The sequence below is a fragment of the Ambystoma mexicanum genome, chromosome 11, assembly GCF_040938575.1.
Source record: "Ambystoma mexicanum isolate Mex_15411 chromosome 11, UKY_AmexF1_1, whole genome shotgun sequence".
Classification (NCBI taxonomy): domain Eukaryota; kingdom Metazoa; phylum Chordata; class Amphibia; order Caudata; family Ambystomatidae; genus Ambystoma; species Ambystoma mexicanum.
In genome coordinates, this window is record NC_090934.1 from 817,980,257 (window position 1) to 818,002,408 (window position 22,152).

Genomic DNA, 22,152 nt, shown 5'->3' on the forward strand with positions numbered 1-22,152 from the left:
AATAGGTGCATAAACCTCAAGTAATAGAAATTATTGCACACAGTATTTCTTGATGGAAATGCTGCAAAATCCATACTGACCACCTTCCTCCTTGGTTTTGTAGCGTTTGTACTTCCAATAGTTGAAACGCAAAGGAAATCTTAATGAATAAAGACATACCCTGGTAACTTCCACAGGGGAAAGAGCAAGCTTAGTTTGTTATGGAGTTCCTGGAACTCATCAAACGTCCGGAAGATAAATGCAGAATCGTCCTGTCCTTCTCGCAATACGGTCAATACGTAAACCTTAGAAAAAAGAAAAATAGTACATGGTATTTATAAATCATTGTCAATTAACTCGCCACATTATGGAAAATAACATTAGTAAACATATCCTACAAGGTACTGAGCAGAGTAAAGCAACCAGTTAATTTTACCAATACACGCAACATCCAAGTCAAAATAATAGAGTAAACATATTTGAGACTTTGCTGCATTGTGGAATATTGACAGATACAACCAAAATAAGGAAGACATTGTCCAATCAAAAAAGGAACTCAAGATCCGACTTCATGGTCTTAAAGTGACGCAGGAAATTAGATTTTAAAGGTAATCAGAAGTGAAGAGTGCCACCAACAAGGGAGAAACAAATGGAGAGCAAAGTGGCATTTACAACATACAATTCCCACTTTCAGATTGTTTGGCAAAAAGTTAAAAAAATAACCAAGGTATTTCCATGCTTTAAAGGGATCGCAGACTAGTATGTACTCCTACCTATTTTTACAGTTATACAATTTATCTTAATTTATACCCATAAGTGTGAACATTTACACTGATTTCTTTAGACATTTTAAAACCTTTTTTAGTCTGTGTCCACAACTTTGGGAATCCCATCCAGACGAAGGCCAGTACGGAATATTTTTCCAAAGCCACAATACCAGCACTGTGCGACTCTGAGGTCGTCTCCATCCCAGCACTTTGGAGCCATTTTGCGCTGGAAGACATGTCATTCATAAAAGTACATGGAACTGTGCAAGATTTCTTTCCTCAGTTCTACTTGTTTACCTCTGGCAGCTGCAGGGAATAGCAGAACTGTCAAATGAAACACCTCCAATTAAGATCTTTTTGAGAACTGAATTTAGAAGCAACAGCAGGAGGGCAATGAGGAATCTGAAGACAAGGGGATTACCAAGCCATCATAAAGAACAGTACCAAAGGTATGTAATTTGATCTTTTGATCGCTATATTCCTTCTGCAGCTTCATGCTCTTCTTAAAGACTCCCAGAGCCATGCCACATATCAGAAAGGAAGCAGTAGAAAGAAAATAACACACCCTTAAATCAAGTTGTGAAGATTTAAACTCATCCTAGCCTCCTCACTTGCCAAAGAATCTCAGTGAAAGTGCCTTGTAAAGGTAAAGAAGAACAAATGACTTACCCCAGTAAATGTTTTTTCTACTGTATGCCCCCCCCCCTCATCTTTGATATACTGATATCCTGCTTGCAGTTTCAGCAACTTTTCGACAGCAGAGGGCGCTGTGCGGCATTGGGTCGATGTCCATCTGCGGATTTCATCCCTGCGCTCAGAAATTATATCGACAGTGCTTTACGTAGCATGCACTGCACCCATTGAATCAGTTCTAGTTGTTCCCCTCATTTCGCACAGCTGACTTGAGGATACATAACCTGCATGGGCGTTGAAAGGGAGACATGCATAAGATGATGCGCCCACAGTCAGAGGGGTAGGCTGGGAGGGCGATGAGGAATCCGTGGGAGAAGATCCAGTAGAAAGAACATTGCCAGGGGTAAGTAATTTGTTCTTGTAATGGAGTGCGTCCTCCCACGGATTCCTCATCTTTGCTAGACTCCAATTGCAGTTAGACAGAAGAGGTGGGACCACTGACTTTTGTTACTGGTTAATATTGTGCAAAACAGCTTATCCAAACCTAGCGTCCTGACCCGACAAAGCGTCCAGACAGTAATGTCTTGAAAAGGTGTGTATCGTAGCACAGGTTGCAGCATTACAAATGTTCTGCACTTGTACACCTCTATGCAGAGCCGAAGTATTTGCCACTCCTTTGGTGGAATGTTCCCTTAGATTTTCAGGGACATCTTTCCCAGCCACAGAATAACATTAACATGAAAGAGCATGTAAGTGATGACCACTAGGAAAATTGTCTTGAATGTCAATAATTGAGCGGACAGGAATGACTAGGTTCAAACAGAGCTCCCATCAAAAGTGTTGATACCAAACATAGATCCCAGGCCAGGACTACGAAAGGGACAGGTGGTAAACTATGTGCCAGTTCCTTGAGCAACTGTACCACAATTGATATTTTAAAATAAGATCCTTGCTCTGGTGTGCGTTTAAAGATGGATAACGCTGCCAGGTAGCCCTTGGCAATAGCCACCTCCAGCCTCTGATGGGCTAGGTGTAAAAATAAAGAAAGCACTGCAGGTGTATCACAAGTGAAATGATCAATATCTTTAGCTCTACATCAGCTGCAAAACGTGTTCCAATGGCAGTGGTATACTGCTTTTGCTGCTGGTCTTCTGGCTGAAAGCAACACCTCCATTACATCTTCTGGGAGGTCCCAATCTTTGTATCTTAGCCTCTCAGAAACAAGGCGTGAAGGTGCAGAGCTCTGATTTCTGGGGGAAGACGACAGCCTCCCTTTTGTGAGAGTAGGTCCACTCTCTGCGAAAGACCGAATGGAGGGCAGACGGACATGTACAGAAGTTCTGGGTACCACGTCCTCCTGGCACAATCCGAAGCAATGAGGATCACGCACTTCCCGAACTTCCTCAACCTACTGATTACACAAGGAATGACTGGGACTGGCGGGAAAGCATACAGGAGTGGATATTCCCAGTCCACTAAGAACACGTTCATCCAGAGCTTCTCTATGAGAAAATAGTCACATGGCTGGATAATTGGCGCTTGTGGAACCATTGGCGGACTCGCCTCCATTGATTGTTCCACTACGCCTTTTTTCTGCGTCACCTTTAGCGGTCTAGTTGCCTTGCAAGATGGCCGCCGCTGGGAGGTTCATACTCCCATACGTCCCAGTGGCTGACGCGTTGCAACCCAGGTAGTTTTCCTCTTTGGTTTGCTCAGTGCTAGTTTTCCTCTTTCGGCTGCGCGCCGTTTCTTCTCGCTTGCTTGCCTGCTTTCTTCTCTTTGCCTCGCTCCTCTCGGAGCCGTCCCGCGGCTATGTGCTCGTTTCTCGGCCTCCCTCAGAGCTGTCCTGTCCCCAGCCTTTTTCTCTCGCTGGGGTGTTTTATCTTGCGGCTGGTCCTCTAGGCACGCGTGGTAAGTTCCTTACGCTGCCAACGAGGCTGCACGGACCCGCTCTCACTCTCTCCTCTGCATACTCTGGTGCTTCACCAGATCTTTGTCCGTTCGCCCTGTGAAGTATCTGCACAGAAGACTTACCTGAATTCCACTATCAGGAACCCTTCGGCTTTCACCATCAAAAACCATACAACAAATGCACCACTCGTGGAACATTGGATAGAGAAAATACATTGTTTGGAACACTTAAAATGGTCTATACTGTACAAATTGAGACCCAACACAGACAGTAATCGGGATAGAAAACATCTGCTAAGAAACAAACAGCAGTTAATCTTCCTGACCAACAGTGTGCAAGAAGGACTAAACAAGAACATTGATTGGACAGCATAAGGTAGTGCACCCTGAGGTGAGTATACTAAGATATTGCCGCTACCAATGAGCAATTTGATCATGCTTTATATCCAAAATAAATCAAGTCCGTGATTTAATTGAGAAAAATTACCTTTGAGCTACGTTTCTCCTTTGAGTTTCGGTGGTTGACACATTAGATCTGTGTCTACTTTTCTTGAAACCTCGGCTGCATTGGGAGGTATGGGGAAAGGTCCTCCCCTGACAAAGCCGTGTGTGATTAACCATTATTGGTTGGTGCCACGTCCTAGAAGGCACACTATGATACTGTGCACTTCCACGCAAGTGAGTTCTTATGAAAATAAGAACTTGGATCGACAACTCAAGGATACATGGTGCGTTTCCACACATTTTCTAGTTACCTTTGCTACAATTCGGATGGATGGAGTAGAAAAAGGGCTTTCATAAGTCGGGACAACACTAAGAGGTAGTCGGAGTACGACCCAATCCGGCTCAGGCTCACTGGCACCAGAGTTTTTAACAAGACCGCTGTGCTTTGCCAATCACTTTCGTCTCCAGTAGGGGAGACCCAGTCGTTCACCGACGGCAGAGTTCACGATAAAGACGGCTCTGGTAAGCTCATTAACCGTGCATGGGGTCCATTGTAAAGACTTGATTCTCATTTTGGGTGGAATTGACTAATATAGAGTTCCCTTCCCTGTGTGCCTCTTTCTCCTTTGATAGTGAGAGGTAGCCACACTGTGGATCCATCTTCAGGAGGTTTGGGTGCTCGCGTACACAGAAAAGTTTTATAGCACAGTTTACAGCATTTGAAGACTTCAAGCTCGTAACTGCGGATACTTGTCTTCCAAGGGAATAAAATCCTGGAGCTATTTTTCTGCCACGTATATAGGTAATGGGGCTGTTACTGTGATAAACACAGATATGTGATTAGTGCAGAGGCAATATGTCTGAGTTGGTCCTTGGCTTTTTGTCAGTTTAGCTACTCCTCATCCGGTTTCTTTGCCTTTTTTTCTGCCACCTGTTTGCCATTAGGCATCCTGAGCTAAAACGTGTCACTGACCAATATTTCTAGAACCGTAATGAAGTTCGGAGGGCAGACCAGCCTGATGGTTACATAGTAAACGAACATCACCTACTAACAACGTGACCTGACCGCCCTCGGTAAGATGTTTTGGGCCTCTTAGGCCCAGTAGCCAGTAGCCAAGGTGATTTGTGTGTGGGGGCATACCTTGTTAATAATTATTTGCCCTTTATCGTTCTCGTTGGTCTTGTCTAGTCTTCCATACAGTAATGAACTTAAGGAATTTCCGTATGTAATTTAGCGGCTCATCGCTCGCGGATGTAGAGGGACATGTGACTAATGTACCGACCCACCCCACTATAACGGTAAGCGGGTTGTATTGCTCAAACACCATTAACAAGGTAGACTTTCCGGGACATGAATCCCAGACTGTTTTTGACAGAATGGCAATTTCTATAAAGTTACTATAAAGTTGTAATGATGACTAGGCTCGTGTCTGTAACTAAGAACGACACATTGGAAAGACAGACCCCAATGTATTACTATATTGTTGCAATGATGGCCAGGCTGGTGTTTCTAGCAAAAAATGTAACTGACTGAAATAATAAATGATCAGTGCAATTAAATGGCACGTTGTGTACTCTATGTTCTGGGTTACATGAAGAGATGAGATTTAGTCTCAGTCACATATGGATACTAATATTCAATGTCTGTTCTGTTATAGGGGAAGAAACGTGTACTCTAGCAAGTAAAAGATATGTCTAAAGACCGAAGCTTTCAGATGTGAACCTAAACTACATTGTTTAGTACTCATAACCAAAATTTAAATTTGGGTTGAATCTTGAGAGTTCATCAGTGTTTTGACAAAACTGATAGCCCTTGATGAATTTCCATACATTAACTAAATCAAAAGTATTAGGAAAGAAACATGTTGGGTTTTTAGAGATTTTTTATGAATTTGTCATGAATTGTGTGTGATGAGTGGTATGAATGGTGTGAGAGATGAGTAGTGTTTTTAGTCAATCAATTTAGATGCGAGTTTGCACAGCACTAGTCACTTTAACGGTTAAGAAATCTAAAAGGTTTTGTTTTCCCTGTGTCCTGTACTATCTGTTTTTTCTTTACTGTGACAACTTGTATTTTCAAGTATTGTCATGAATTTAATCATGATGCAATTATATTAAAATATGCAATTTTTTAATCTAGTCTTGTACAGACTGATTAATTGCTTGGACAGGGCTGGAGTCTGAAGTATCTTCCTCCAATAACAGGCACTATGGCCATAAGCGTTTTTTTGTTTGCTAATTGAAGGTGTTTAACCTGTTTGAGGGATCTCTTGCTGGTGTTTGTTCCCTTATGCCTCTCATGGTTGTTGTTTGGCCCTTCGGCTTTCACCATCTTGCTGGGATCTCGCACTGGAACCATTTCCTGGGACCTGGATCTCTAGCCACGTGGGTTTTTTTATGCCCAAGGAGGCTTTTTCCCCCCGACTCAGGATATCCCGGAAGCAAGGACACAGGCCTGCTAGTATTACTTCAGGTCACTGTGGCTTCCTTTCGAGGTAGACCATTTCTACATAAGAAAAAGAGAGACTACAGAATCCGGGGAGGAAAGAAGTGCCTACTCCAAGTTCTTCCAACTCAGGTGATGGGGAGAAGGAGGGGTCATTTGAGACAAACTCTGAAGAATCCAAGTTTGACAGAAATTCTCTGGAGAAGAACAGGTCACATTTCCTAGATCTCTAAAAGGACTTCCAAGTGCCCAAAACCAGAGCTGCATTGCATCCCTGCACTGTGGTGGTGACCCTACATCTCCTTTCTTGTTGAGGTAATGCATGGAAACTGTGTTGTCCGTCATCATCAGGATTTTCTTCCGCTATATGGAAGGCAAAAAGGTCATCAGCGTTAGTCTGAACGCCCTCAGCTCTAAAAGGTTTGTGTCGTCTTGATTCTGATGGGGACAAAGACTTCTGATAATCAGATCGCTCATGTGAGTTCCCCATCCCAGGAGGGAAGAATCCATGACTACTGTTATCTCTGGCCAAGGTTGCCAAAAATATTCCTCCATCATCATATTCTCCTTGCAGGCCCACCACAGGAGATCTTGTTCAACCTTTCTCAGGAACTGAAGAAGGCCCATCATCCCGTCTGAAGATTGCGACCAGTGGGATTTGAGGGCTCAATGGAGAGACCTCATACTTAGGCAAGCATCTTGGACCAAAACAATGGAGGATGCCATGAGACCAAAGCAACCTCAGAAAATCGAAAGCTGCGAGATGTTGGGTGTTTTGAAATCTTGTCACCATCTTCAAGATAGATTAAGCCCTTAACTCTGGAGTCAAAGGCTTCCCACGGGAATAGCCAGGACTGCTCCAATGAATTTCAGCTTCTGGGAAGGTGTCACCTGGGACTCCTGGAATTTGAAGGAGAAGCCCAGTTTGTGAAAAGAGTGGCAGGTGCTGTTTGGATGTCGCAGAGTCTATTTGGGAGAACAAGCTATGATCAGCCAGTCATTTAGGTAGGGAAAGATGTGAAACGCTACCCTTCTTAGATTCTGTCCTTCCTGAGAACTTGTTCAAGCATGTCAGGTCCAAGATGGGTCGCAGTCCCGTGTCATTCTTTGGAACCAGAAAATAAAGGGAGTACCAAACCTGGTATTGCCCCGCTTCAGGTACCTTTGCAACAGCACCTTTCTCCAGCAGAGAGAATCTGCTGCAGAAAGAGCGGGTCTGACTCCCGAAGAGATTGCTCGCTCGGGGGACAATCTGGGGGCTTTTTCTGAGCTACTGTCTGCAGCGTCCAAGCATCCAAAGTAATGTACTGTCATTCTTCGAGATGCTGAGTTAACCTGCCTCCCACCGGAGTCTCTTGAGTGAAGCACTCAAAGTGGTTTTGGGGCAACGGCTGTGGCAGAGGGTAATGAGTTGGCTGCCTGAGCTTTTCTTCCTCTTATGCCACGTGGAGATCTTGTGGGCAGACTGGCCTCTACTTCTCTGTCCAAAGCAAGAGTAGAAGTGAAAGAAATGCAGTCTCCAACACTGAGAAAGCGGATGTTGCTGTTGTGGCCGACGAATGGCTGCACCCAAGAATTTTGCAGCCATCTAAAAATCTTGAATCTTCTATGAGCTGTCAGCCTTTGCCCCAAAAAGGTTTGACCATCGAAGGGCATATCCAGCAGTCTTTGCTGGACATCAGGAGCATATTCAGATTTGCACATCTCCTTGTGACTGTACTTTCTCCCATAAAGCGACCAACACAGCCTGATCCATCCAACCCCGATTAGAGAGACTGGCATGCAGCTTCCTTAACATCAATGATAATACTTCCCTCTCCCTCTTCCCTGCTAACCACCTCTTTCAGCTCTATCATTCTCTCTCCACTAATTCTGTTCAGCTTTGCTAACTGGCTGCCTGGTGTACCTTCAGAGCCTCACAGGTCCCAAGCTTTCCTAGCCAGTCTCCAGCATTTTCCACAGTGCTACTGCACTTAGGTTTCGAACCCATGAGAGTGGTATCTCTCTGCACTTAAACCATGTTTTGACGGGACTGGGCACACTTGGTCCCTACTGTAACGCCCCACACCTCATTTTCTGCGATCTGAATGTACCTTGCCTAGTAAGTTTGCTTGTCTTGTCTTCCTTATAACTTCCCCTCCAATGCATGGTTGCGCTTTAAAACGCTGTGTATAAGCGCATAATAAATAAACAATAAATACCTCATTTCTCCCCCTCAGGAATATTTTCAGCCTCTTGGGAGACTACATTCAACAAAGTGAATGTCTATTTGGCTAATGCGCAAGATGTATTAATGGCCTTAAGCACCAAACTCCCAGCAGGGAACACCCTTTTCCCAAGCATGTCATCTTGTTTGTCATCTCTATCAGGTGGGATGGATGGCTAAGCAGCTGCTTTAGATGTGGAAGTAGCTGCTTGTGCCACCAAGCTCTCAGGAGTAGGGTGCCTGGAGAGAAAATCAGGATCAATAGTTGATGGTTTGTATTTCCTTACCAACTGACAGGAGTGGTATCGGGCTACTGATAATTTTCCAAGATTGTGTTTCTAAGTGCAGAATGGAAAGGCAGTAGAGGTTCTTTGGGGGAACATTTGCCCAGAATATCAGTACGGTAGTCCTGTACTATATCCTTTGTTGGACCAAGTAGCCAAGTCGTCTAAACGAGGTTCCTTAGGAATTAGTTCCTCATGGGAATTGGGCATTCCAAACATTCCAAAACATTCCAAAGGGGACAACGTCTTCATCCTCCTCAAAAATGGATCCAAATGACTTAAAAAGTATTTCTTTGACAACAGTTTAAAACTCGAAGATGGATCAGAGGATGTCGGCAATGGCTTCGACGTCAAAGACCTCGATGCCGAGTCCTTCGACTGGGAAGATGTGGAAGCCTTTGGCTTTGATGCTTCCCTTGCGGCCACTCTAGTAGACATCTCAGAGAGCTTCTGACTTGTACATCTGGTGCACGCGAGTCGGAGCCTTCAATGACTCCCTACTGGACTTAGAAGGCACAGTGGGATCATTTGCCTTCTTTGGCTCTTCGAGGGACCAGGAAGGTTAGCCTTAGAAAAAACATCATCATCTTTTGAAGAAACTCTTCCCAATCTGCTGTTGATGCAAACTTGTCTGGGAAACTTACCTGTCTCTTGACGGGAGAAGAGTTGGATGACAAGAAACAAGTTACTTACCTGTAACTATTGTTCTGCAACATGGGTCTGGCATGGATTCACATTCTCATTAATATTCCCTGTCGTCAGGCTGTGAATCCTTGGTAAAAGAAATAACTGTTTCACTTACAAACTGTATTTCTCCTTTAAACCAATAACTGTCCTCTGGATCATAATGCCCCCGTCCAATGACAGCACTCGCCCTAAGCCCCTCCTCTGGCAGACATCTCCAGATTTTTACCGCACGCTTCAGTGTTGGGAGTCCTTGAGTTTGCTCTGTGAGCTATTTTTGTTCTAAAAGAGCCCATGTGCTGTTTTCTCCATCTGCTGTAAGGAACTCATGGTGGCAACAATAAAGACAGACACAAGTGATCACAGTTCAAGGGTGTTTATTAAACTGTATGCATGGGTGAGAAAAGCGCCTAATCTAAACCTAAAGCTAAGATGTGAGCAAGCTACAACCATCAAATAATAATAAGGCAGTCCTAGTAGCGTCTTGTCAAATAAAAAGGGCCTATACTAAAAAACATATTGTCAATCCTTACCGCTAAGTTACAAAAAGAGTGTGGGATATTGTACACCAGAAAAGAAAGAAGTGTTCACAAAATGATAAGTCAGAATGGTATGGCTCCCTTCCCCAAGTTTTTGGCATCGGACAAGGCGGGACTCCTGAGAACAGCAAAACCTCTGGGCCTCTCCAGTACGAGGCTCACAAGTCTTTTTCATGATACCAGAACCTTCAAGGGTCAAGTCTCTTTCCTCAAGGTCTCTTGCCTTAGAAAGGTTGCTGGATCCAAAACAACAAACAAATAAACAAAAGTTCCTTCGGTGGTCTTGCACCTCTGGGCGATTGCTCTTCGCCCCTAGGACCTCCCTCTGCGGGGCCCGAATCCTCGTTGCAAAAATGGACTTTGCTCCATCGGGTTCACTGTGGCCTTCGTTAACACAGTTCAGGAATTCATGATTTGCTCATTTTCATCAGAAAACGTGGGTTCCCTTCTCCTAGCTTTCTTTCGGCAATGAGACAGAGACTTTTGATTGTACAAGAGATTTGACGTGACCCTTGTAGGACCACTGTGACATCTCACACCGCCCTTTGCTAGGGCCTTCTGGTACTTGTAGTTTCAGTACCAAACAAAAGAACAAGTTACTTTCTTACCTGGTAACGTTCTTTCAATGGGATGTTCCGACGACGCATTCCATATCTATGACAGGTAATCAACGCAGCATAGCTGCAGTGATTACCTGTCATAGATATGGAATACGTCGGAACCAATCCCCTCGAAGGGGCCAGCCAGAGTCCTTCAAATGAGCACTCCTGCGGCGCCTGACCACTCTGCAGCTGGCCCTTCTTTGGGCTTTCAAAAAGTTCAAACACACACAAGTTCTTTGTTCACAAGTTCCTTGCATTCACAAATGGTTGCCAATCATATCCTTGAGCTCAGCACAGTTCGGCTTGCTATAAGCTGTCTCCGACTCACCGGCTGTGCTGAACCTGTTGGCTTGTCTTGTCTCTGGAGTCAAGGACAGTACCACGGTAGCCAGTATGCCTCCCGCCTATGTTATCAATATGGGAGGCCCCCGTGCACCATTGACATCTGTTCTTCCACACGCCAACTGGGGCTCCCAGTCTTATGATTTCCCTTTCAGAGGCTTCGTGGGTCTGAGTTGGCAAGGACAGTTCCCCCTTTGTCGTCGCTCCACCTTGCCACCACCGGAAAGGTGGTTTTGAAGGACTACGTTCCCAATGAGGCATCCTCTTTAAGCATGGAATCTAGTAAACAGTGCTTCGAAAACAAATGTAATGAAGCCCAGGTCACTGATTGCCAAATGTCAACGACTGGTTTATTGATGCCATGTTGACTGCAAAGTTCTTTGTGAGGTCTAACGTGTTCTAACGTGAGGTCATATCTTTGAAGGTGGGAATGACCCATTAATTGCACAGTAAACAATGTGAGCAAGAACAAAATTTGTTTATGGTTTTAAGTATTTGAAAAAAGGAATGTAAAGTACTATTAAAATGAATGCCCTGATTTGAAAATGGCACTGGGTGTGCCGAAACACGTGTCATCAGAAGGGCTCTCCTACGGGAGTAAAGACACTTGAATACAATAAATAGTTTGAAACAGATTCTGATTTGTGGCGCATTTCTTTGGCAAGGACAAACCACTTGCTACTTTTATCGGAGGTGGGGCATTGACCTCTGTGTTCCTCGCATATGCAACACTACTTATACCCAACAATAAGGAAACTGGTGGCCGGGCATAAGAAGTTGATAGTTGCTACCCCCACGTAAAATCGAATTTAATCTTAATCTCATTACCCTTGTCCGCCACAATGCACTGGGAGACCTATGCAAATATTCTGGGCAGGTTCCGACTGGTCTGACATCAACCAACAAATCAGCATACAGCGCAGTCACACAATTGTAATTACCTGGTATACTCTGCTGCCAGGGCTTCTTGTATTCACACATTTGTCATTGCCAGGTATACTCACCTGCCAGGACTTCTGCTCATACAGGGTCACTGCCCGCTCCAACGTTGTACATCTACTTGGTTGGATAATATATCCTCATTACATATTATTCTGTTTGGGTTTCCCATGTACTTATACTGCATACATTCACATATTTGCAAGCGTCTTGCTTGTAATTCAATTCCCCCTTTTACAATAAGTCTGTTTGCCTTTTCTCTTTCCGTTTATGATTATTTGCATTTGGTGCAGTTGCCGATATACCCCGCTGTCCCCACTGCTTCTGGGTGGACTCAACGGCTCTTGTTGGCATTCCTGGTCTCTCCTGTGGTCAGCCAGTAAAGGTACTCCGCCTGCTTACTTCTCACAACCGCTTACTCTTCGCTCTTCCACTTCCACCCGACATGTCTGATTCGCTCCATGATTCGGTAAGTGAAGCGCTGATTTCTGTCACCTGCGAATACCCAGGAGTTTCTTGCCGGCTCCTGGTGTTCCCGCAGTGTCTCCAGCTCATCCAACAGCTTCTTTCCTCTTGGTCTGTGAGCTTCCTGGCTCCACCATGCCTGTCTGAGCTTTCATGTTTATCGATCCTGGCATAGAGGTGCAGCTTTCTCTCGCCAACAGCAGCAGCCCTCAAATCTCGGCTTCCGCTCTTTAAATTTCCCAGGCACAGGTGTATGCGAGCGACAACGAGAGCGCTCGCTGGGCTTGTGGCCTTGTTTGCTCTGAATTGCTCAATCCCTCTTCCTCAGACCAGTACATTGGTAATTCTGGGAAAAGATGTCTATTGATGTTTGGTTTGAAAAACATGGATAAGCATTTTAAATGGTTTAAAATGGCAAATCTGTACTGGATGATTGATACATGGACTTGGAGAAGGCGCTTTCAAAAATTTAGAAGGTTGGCCTACATGTCTGGGGAAAAGGTTTTCCCTATTCTTCATAGGGGGAGTAAAGGTATGACAATAGGCCATGAGGGTTTTATACATGGGAGGGTTATCTTCAAGGAAAGATAGGGGATACCATGTCTCATCTGATGAACCCATGACATCTCCCCGGAGGTTGTCTCCTGCCATGTGATCCTCCCTCATATAGCCACCCCCAGGGTCAGTATCAGGTAGCTGCTGCCATCCCCTGGCCACATGGGAGAAGGTCACCGCCGGGAAATTAGTGATGACTCCATCGAATTCATCACATCTACCTGAAAGAAATTAAGTCAGCCAGGCCAGCGCTTTATCTCGAATACCGTATTCATAGATGCGCAATAGAAGAATAGAATGGTCAACCGTAACGAAGGCATTAGAGAGGTACAATAAAATAAAAAACCCTGTACCTCTGCTGTCGACCACGCATCTAAGATCGTTCTTAGCTGCCACGACCTCCAATTTTGTGCTACTTTCGGTGCCGAAAAACTGCATGTGCAAACATCCAACAAACTCTAGCTTTACACAAATGATTGTAATTGGGACATTGCCACAACTTCCAGCAATTTACTGTGATAAGGAACAAAAGATATAATGCAAAAGTTGCATAATAAACTCAGAGCCAACTAAGGTTTTTTGATTACAGGAGTCACAAAGGCTCTTTTTAACCAATCTGGAACCACGCCGGATTCGAAAGAACTATTCATCAACATAACGAGTTCACAGACGAACAATGTTCTTACATTCTTTAAAATCTGCGCTGGACAAGGATCATGTAGGTGGTGAGCCTGACGAGTGAGTGAGTCCCCAATACCGCCAGAGGATTCTGAGATGGGTGGAATGAAGAAGTGCACAGGTGTTCTACCTTTAGGTTGAGTCTCACAGGAAGCCAGATTATACAGACGCTCCAGTTTATAGTGATTTTGAGATGCCCTAAAACTCCACAAAAATTGTTACTTTTAAAAAAGGTGCAAAAACAAGCATTTTTGCAATAATACAAGCGGAAAACTGCAGCATTTGCAAAAACAGCCATTTAAAAAAAAAAAAAAAAAGAAAACAATGACACAAGGGGAAAGTTTGAAAAACTTTTTTTGGGCACAATTAATGAAATGCAATTGCACATCTCAACACTTGTACCAAAAAAAGAGCAGCCTTATTCCACAAAGGATAACTGAAGGGACGCAGCTTATATGCACCCATTCAGATGGCCCTTTTTCACCAGTCAGGGGGCATTTCTGCGCATTTAAAAGTGCATCCAAAAAGTACAAACCGGATGCGCTTTTAGATGTGCAAAAAACAGGAGGTGGAGGCTGACAAGGAGGGCAGGTATCTTATCCTGCAGGGTCATATTGACAGCACTGAGGTGTGCATAATTAATTCTTACTTCCCGAATCATGGAATCCCAACTCATGTCCACACACTTGGTTCACAGGTGGCACGCCATAGGGGGTGTTTTTTTCTATGGGTAGGCGATTTCAATTGTGCAAGGGATCCCGTGCTTGACAGATCCCTAGTTCCCAAGGGGGGCCGTCAGCTGCATCCTCTGCCCTTAATGGGGCACTGGCCAATTAGGATTTAGTGGAAGTATGGAACGAGCTGAATCCTGATGGCAGGAGCTATTTCTATTATTCTTCGCCCGCATGGCCTGCCCACCAGGATTGATCACATCTTTGTTAGGCGTGGTCAGATGGCCGATATATTTGGGGCAGAGTATTTGGGGAGAACAATCTTAGATCTCTCCCCCCTGGTAGTTGCTTGGAACCCGAGGAGCCCGCTGTCTCCTATCCCGATGTGGCTTATGCCTACGGATGCATTGACTGACCAAGTCTTCAGAGACAAATTACAGGAGACGCTGGCAGCGTTGTGGGAATCCCTAAAAGTGGTGGTCAGGGTTGATGTAATTGCTAGTGCCAGAGGTATTAGAAGAACGCTGAGAGAAGAACGCTGAGGGCTGAACTGGAAACTCTGGAGGACGAGATTCGCAATCTGGAGGCCCACAATTTGGGTATACAACAGCGCAAGGAGAGATTGGTTAAGGCCCGATACCGTTGCCTTGAGGCATGAAAAAGGTTGTCCAGGTTTGACCATGTAACCAAAACTGCTAGAGCGCATGCAGAAGGGGATAGACCTGAGAGGCTTCTAGCGTGGCTATGCAGGCGGGAATACCCCAGACACCAAACTACTGCATTGCGGGATGAGGATGGGGACATTTGCAAGACACAAACTGGGATTAATAGTATCTTTTCCAGGTTTTACTCTCGACTGTATAGTCCTGAGGTACTGGTTCCCCGGGAGGAGCTTAAGGAAGCCCTTTCGCTGATGGCTCTTCACAAACTAAAGAGCGAGCAGCGGGCCGCATTGGATCAGCCCATCACTGTAGAGGAAGTGAGGGAGGCGATTGCCTCACTTGCCACAAGCAGAGCTCCCGGAAGTGACGGTCTACCGCCTGAATTTTACAAAACATACAATTCGACGCTAGCTCTGGTGTTGCTCAAGGTTTATGAAAAACCTTACACCAAGGGTACACTACTGGCAAATATGCGGGAAACTGGTGGTCCCGATTCCTAAACCTGGGAAACCCACTGACCACACAAATCGTATCGGCCCCTAGCAATGCTAAATTACGATATGAAAATATGAACAGCGGTCCTGGCGGGGCGACTTCTCAGAGTGATTGTGGCCCTGATACACAACAACCAGATGGGCTTTATCCCTGGACGTAGCACGGCCCTAAATTTGCGCCAACTGCAGCACATTTGCACAGACCAATGAAGGCTCTGAACAGTGCACAGTGATTTCATTAGATGCAATTAAAGCCTTTGATTCGCTTTATTGGGAATGGCTGTTTGCAACTTTGCAAGGGTTTGGGTTCGGTGAACAATTTCTGAGATGGATAAAGATCTTATATGCGTCACCGATCGCCAGGGTCAAATCTTGGAGGCATGTGTCGGAAGCTTGGGACATTCAGAGAGGAACACGGCAGGGTTGCCCGCTATCACCCATGTTGTATGTGCTGGCATGGGAGCCGCTTGAAGCCTACCTACGTCAAGGATTTTTGCAAGCGGGTGTCTGAGTTGGCGGCACTAGACGTTTAATCTTGTTATATGCAGACGATGTTCTGCTATATATGGGGGAACCACAGAACAACCTGCTAATAATCATGGAAGTATTGGATAATTTTGCTAAATTGTCCGGGATATCTTCCCGCTGGCTGGACTCTGTAGGGTCGAGGTTGGGGCCTTGTCGAATATGGGACTCCCGTGGGATGTGGAGGCCTTCCGCTACCTAGGTGAACACATCACACACACGCAAGAAGACACGCAATACAATCGGTGTGTTACTAGGGCTGAGAAGGTCAATGTCCTTTTGGTCTAGGCTCCCACTCTCGCTAATGGGCAGGGTAGCGATTGTAAAGATGATTGTATTACCTAGATTTCTATATTTCTTCACCAATGTCCATTACTACATTAATGCCTCCTGTTTTCGCTTATTGGATTCTCTGCTGAGAGGTTTCTTATGGGGTATGGCCCGGCATAGGATCGTCCTGGCGGCTCTGTGTTTGCCATACAGGGAGGGGAGTGTGCAACCCCCGAATCTGGAGTGTTATTATCTAGTGGCACAACTCAGTCATGTGACGAAGTGGTTATCGGATAAGGTCACATCCGAATCGCTACTGCTTCAGCGGCTGGTGGCCCCTGTCCACCTAAGAGAAGCTTTGTAGCTGCTGCAGAACTGTCAGAACACGGCACCTCTCCTAATTAGCCTGGGCAGAAAGGTGTGGCATAGAACACTGAAATTGATGAAACTGGCCTGCCCTTACTTGCCTGACCTCCCGATAGTGGCCGTTGCATGCAGGAATAGGCATGAACTTGCAGTGGCATAGAGTCTGGAGGTTTGGGGGATTTCTACCTGGGGCGATATGTTCGAAAACGGCAAATTTAGAGAACTAGACTATTGTTGAGCAGACTGGAATTTCAGGCGGGCAGTTCCTGCGATATATGAGATTGGTGAAGGTGGCTAAACATAAATGGTCTGGATGGCCAGAGGCAAATAGGCTTCTGGTTTTGATGTTCTCTCTGGAGGACGGCTGGCGACCAGTATCCCGACTGTATGGTGTTCTAGCGGATAAACCTAATCGCCGGAGCTCCACACTAAAAGCATGCTGGGAATCTTACCTGGGAGTGGAGATGGGGGAGCAAGAATGGGAATGTATTCTTGGGTTTCCCAAAGGTGTGTCCAGGAAAGCCTGCTTTAAATTGATACAACTAAATGTGCTATACCGCACCTATATGACGCCTAGTAAGGTGGCCACATTTGCTAAAAGTAAACAATCAACATGTCCTGATCTGGTGCACATGCTTTGGTATTGCACTAAAGTGTGTGAGCTCTGGTCCTGGGTGGAACAAGCATCTAGGAGGGCTGGGTTTCCAAGGTACTCATAGAAACCAGTGGAATGCCTGCTGGGCACTTACCCGAGAAACAGCAAGCATAAAAACATTATCAGGTCCATGGATCTGGCATGTATCCTTGTTAAGCGATGCATTGCCATGTCCTGGAAATCCGCTGGGAGACCCTAGTATGCGCGCTGGTTAAGGCACTTTGAGGCTTGGACTGAGGTCGAGACAGAGTGTGGGCTATTTCGACACAGGGCGCAGATGCGGTTGCAGGGGGACCTTACATATCTTGGAAGCAACTTGTCTGGGATATGTTTCACCCTTCAGATGATATGCCACCGTGAACACCCCACCACAAGTTAAGATATGATTAAAGAGATCGGACAGGGATTCTATTTTGGCACTGGATCTAATTACCACTGATGGCGGGGAACTCTGCATTTGCGGCCCGACTGTATATGATTCATGCTGTTGATTTCTACAGAGAATAGAGACAATAACGCGGCCTAGTTAACATGCGTGGAACATTTTAAGTTGTTTGATATGTTTGTCTGTAGTGTTTGTTTATTGTGGTGAGATGTAATCAGTGGGCAAGATGCGCACTTGCGCCCATTGGAATGCGATTACTGTAACGTTGATTCTTTACAAATGCCAAGAAACAAAGTTAAAAATAAATTAGATGTGCAGAAAACTAAGGCAAACCCCATTTGTCTGCTTTGAATAGGCGCAGGGGGGTGCGCATTGCATGACAGGATCTTTCTCACCAGCATTTCTGTTCCTCAAATGGGATAGAAATGTTATTTTCTTTGGATTGCATATTACAGTGAAATTCACGGGGAGCCTGTAGAACATTGTAGGGAGAACGCTTCTGACACTAATGTAAGGTTGGCCAGTACATCATTTGCGCTACAGCTATGTCCCGTGTAAATGTGTAGGTCACCTTTAAGAATAAGGTGACCTGTTCATTTCCCAAAAATGGGTCATCTAAAAACAGCATATCCTCTGCTCTATTTTTAGGGGCCCCATCTATTCCACCTAGCATTGTGGGTCCGGGGGCCTCTCAGGAGACAATTACAGCAACCTGTAGAGAGTTGGCTCAGGGGTCTATAGCTTCCTGGGTGGTCGGGCCTGAAACCGTAGCTGCCAATGGTGACAATCAGCCCTCTGGGGCTCTCCGGCCCAGTTTTGTGGCCGACAGGTGCACCTCCCCCACTTTTCGAACGCTGGAGGAGCGGCAATCCGATGTTCGAAAAGAAGTCACAATGGCCCCAGCCCCAACAGCCCATAAGGAGCCATCGAACATGCAACTACTTCTGTCTTGGGCCATAAAAGACTGTATTCAATTGACATTGAATAGAGCTGCTGTTCTGAAGCTCCTCACCAAAGTGCCAACCTTATCTCACTTAAGGTCTGTTGACATCAAGCAGGTTGAATTCTGGAACAATCTGAGCTTGGACAAGGTAATGCTTCACTTGGCATCAAGGCTGGTTTCCGATCAGGTTCTGGCAGCCTGGGCCCAATTGGAATCTTGGGTTTTTTCAGTAACTTCTTACTCACCAAACGTTAAATTACCCCTCCACTTCGATTACTTGTGCTGTTGCTCCTGCCACTGAGCCCGCAAAAGCAATCCAACTCAGACCAATCATGTCTATTACTTGTCCACGAGAAGGCTCGACAGGACGACGTACTATTAACCATCTAACAGTTCGCAAGGCCTCTTAAGATGGCACGAATTGGAACTGGGTGACTGCTCGTCTAAATGCCCGTAATAACTAGCAATTGGAAGGAGAAGCAGCCGCCTCCTTCACACTTATCCAGTGTTTATCGTGGAATTCGAGAGGCTATACCAACCTGCTATTGCAAAAGGCCTCACCCATTCTTGAGACCGATCTCTTTTGTATTCAGGAATCATGGCATTTGAAGCCTCCGACTATGGATGGGTACCAATGTCTTCTAAACCCAGCATATAAGGGTATAAAGGGAAGACTAGCCTCTGGCCTGTTCGGCATTCGGAATGACATTGGAGTAACCACAAAACCATACTCCTCTCTAAATGCCTTGATCCAGGCAGTTCATCTGACTTGGAATACGGATACATACATGGATATGCCCGTCACACTGTGCTTAATTTGAACTGGAACCCTAATGCAATAAGAAAAGAATGTTTTTTGGGGGCTACTGAAGGTCTAATTTTTGAATGACAAAATGCGAACAATGGCAATTCTATCCTATTACGTGGGGATTTAAACAAATTGTGTTTGGATATTATGGACGTGGATGGTATAACTCAAACCTGCGGCTAGGAAGAGTTGCAATGCATGGAATGAACTAATGAGGGCCTTGGACTTGAATATGCTGAATGGTATGATTGCTGGAGACATACCGCCAAATTCTACCCGACGCCAAGGCAGTTCCAGTAGCATTCTTGACTACTTCTTTGTCTCCAGCGAAATGCTGCAAACGGTTAAATCCATATAGTAAAATAAATAGATCTTAGTGACCCATTATCTCTGTCCGTAGAGCTAGAGGTGGCAAAACGGGGAGAGCAAAGCCCCCACCATGACCAAAATATAGGAGGTATCCACGGGAGAGAACAGAATCCGCTGCAACAGGGTAAGTATGATTAAGTTCCATGGCATACTTGAGCACCTGTTCCCTCTAGACAAACTGGAGTGGGCCTTGTTAAGCACCCCATATAAAGATGTGTTGGATCAGATCTACGAGGCTATGCCTCGACCAAATAATAGATGTGTCCTTTTGAGAAAGCATGCCTTTGATCTCATTATTCAGGCAAAGAAAAGAGAATTGAGACAGGCTCTTAGATTCTGCCCTGCACGTGATAGTGCCCAGATAAAGTCTGTGAAGCAAATCTACAAACAATGGCTTTGTTTCTATAAATATAAAGTTTGGTTGAAAAATGCACAGGACATGTTGCAGTTGATTTCCTCAAAAGATGTATCCTCCTTTTGGTGAGTGATCGACAACCTGGTGGCACCACCGTCTAACTCTCTGAATAATCCTATCGGAGAGCAAGGTTGGACTGATCACTTTATGACAATTTACTAAGGTGATTCTGTGGGGGAAAATCATTGTAGGGACCCTACTGCTGCCTATGGCATCTGGCATTTTCAGAGGGTCAAATAAGCTCTCTTATTTTGCACAGTAAGAACTTGCATGCCACGGGGCCTGACAGTCTGTCAAATGCGGTTCTAAAACTTGATCCCGACCTATGGGCACACATTGTGGGCCTAATCTTCAGCAAAATTACATCCCCAGCAAACATGTTTATTTTGGGCCTGTTGAAAAACGAGGCGGTGTCAAGGTCGAGACCAGTCTATATAGCGGTTATTGATTTTGCCATGGCTTTCGATAGTATTGATCGAACCTGTTTGTGGGCGAACCAAAGAAAATGGCGATGTCCCACCCACTTATTGGATCACTAGAGGTGAGGCACAAAGTGCATTTTGGATATTTAACTCAACCTTACGCTCAGCTTCACCCTGGCAGAGCATGACAGCTGATTACAAACTCTTTTAGTCCTAATAAATGGATGACTGCTGCGATTCATTTTTTTTTAAGTCGTCCTGGGCACATGTGAAGGGTAACAGGCCCAATATGTAATATGTATTTTGGTTGCGTGTCCGTTTTTCTCTATAAGATTCCATGATATATTTTCAATTTTCATGTGTTTCATTTTCGAAAGTACTATAAATTAATTATTATGATTACTTTGCAATCTGTATTTGAAATTAAATATTCTATGTATTTCTTTTATTCTGTTTGTTAAAGGTTACTTGTTAACCGAATAACAATAAAAAAAGTTATTACAATAGTCACAATATGTGGGGCGAAAGGAGAGGGCGGGGGAGTGATGGGCCAGATGGGGAATGATAGGCAATAAAGCAGTGGGCCAGAGGGGGAAACGGTGAGTCAGAGTTGGAGCAGTGGGCCAGAGAGCAAAAAGGTAGCAGAGGCTACAGGGGGAGCAGTGGGCCAGAAGGCAGAGAGAGCAGTTGGCTGTAAAGAAGCAGCAAGCTGTGCATTGGAAGGAAGGATGCAAGATCCAGAACTAGCAAGAAAGAATGAAGGACTGTGGACTACAGTGCAGCAGAACTGGCAAGCATAAGATGTGAGTTTGGAGTATGGTTTGGAGAGTGGCAGTGACGGGGGAGAGCAAGTTGCGACTTGCCAACGTGATAGATCATGCAAGTATGTACAGGAGTAAGATTTGGGAGTGCAAGTTGTGATGAGGAACTGGTGAGTGTGAGGGGGTGCTGGTGGGAGACGTGTGGGTGTTTGGGGGATTAGAGCACATCGAAGGGAAATATTTTCACCATTACCACTGATAATAAAGTTAATATTAAATAGGCATGCGAATTAAACCAAAAATGTAGAGAAAGACAAATACTGTTGCATCAAGCAAAAAACATCGAGGACTCTTCCTATTAAATTCATCCACAAGGTACAAATAATGACAACCTGGCTCTCCTGTAGCCTCACACACTGCCTCTTTCCCACAATGTGCCAATCTTACACCCTCAAGTCATTAAAACATGTGCCGCATTAAATACAGTTTTGGGCTGCAAAATGTTCCATTTAATGCTGCAATTTCCTGGAGGGTCTGATTATATGCCTCATAATCGAAGGCAGCCTGTTCAGTCTGAAGTTTGGGAATTTTGCTACAAAACAAAATTGGGCCAAATCATAACAGAAGATCTGTGAAGGAGTGAATGATTTATTTAATGCTGTGTACATCTTCTGTCTAACCAGAATTGTTGCCGTGCTCTGTGTCACTCATGGGATGGGGGGCTTATTTGAAGGTTTAAGTGAACAATCTCTAAAAGGCTAGGCAAACACCTTTCATGTCAGCTTACTGGTGATCAGAACAGCTCTTTTGGCAATACAACCCTTCTGACCATTAGAGGGTTGACAGTCGAGGTCTGCATGACAGTACCTCAGCCGTGTACAACATCAATAAGATACTTGGTGCAGGGTCACTCAAGCTGTGCAGCGAGTCCT

The 22,152-nt window shown here is 45.0% G+C and overlaps 1 protein-coding gene across 1 annotated transcript in view; it reads right to left on the bottom strand.

Annotated features, from left to right (window-relative positions):
• Positions 1-22,152, bottom strand: part of PIK3C2A (phosphatidylinositol-4-phosphate 3-kinase catalytic subunit type 2 alpha) — a 2,027,647-nt gene that overhangs the window by 280,177 nt on the left and 1,725,318 nt on the right. Inside the window, exon 28 of the mRNA XM_069623772.1 lies at positions 160-284. Within this exon, the coding sequence (XP_069479873.1) occupies positions 160-284 (125 nt within the window). The remainder of the gene's footprint in view (positions 1-159; positions 285-22,152) is intronic.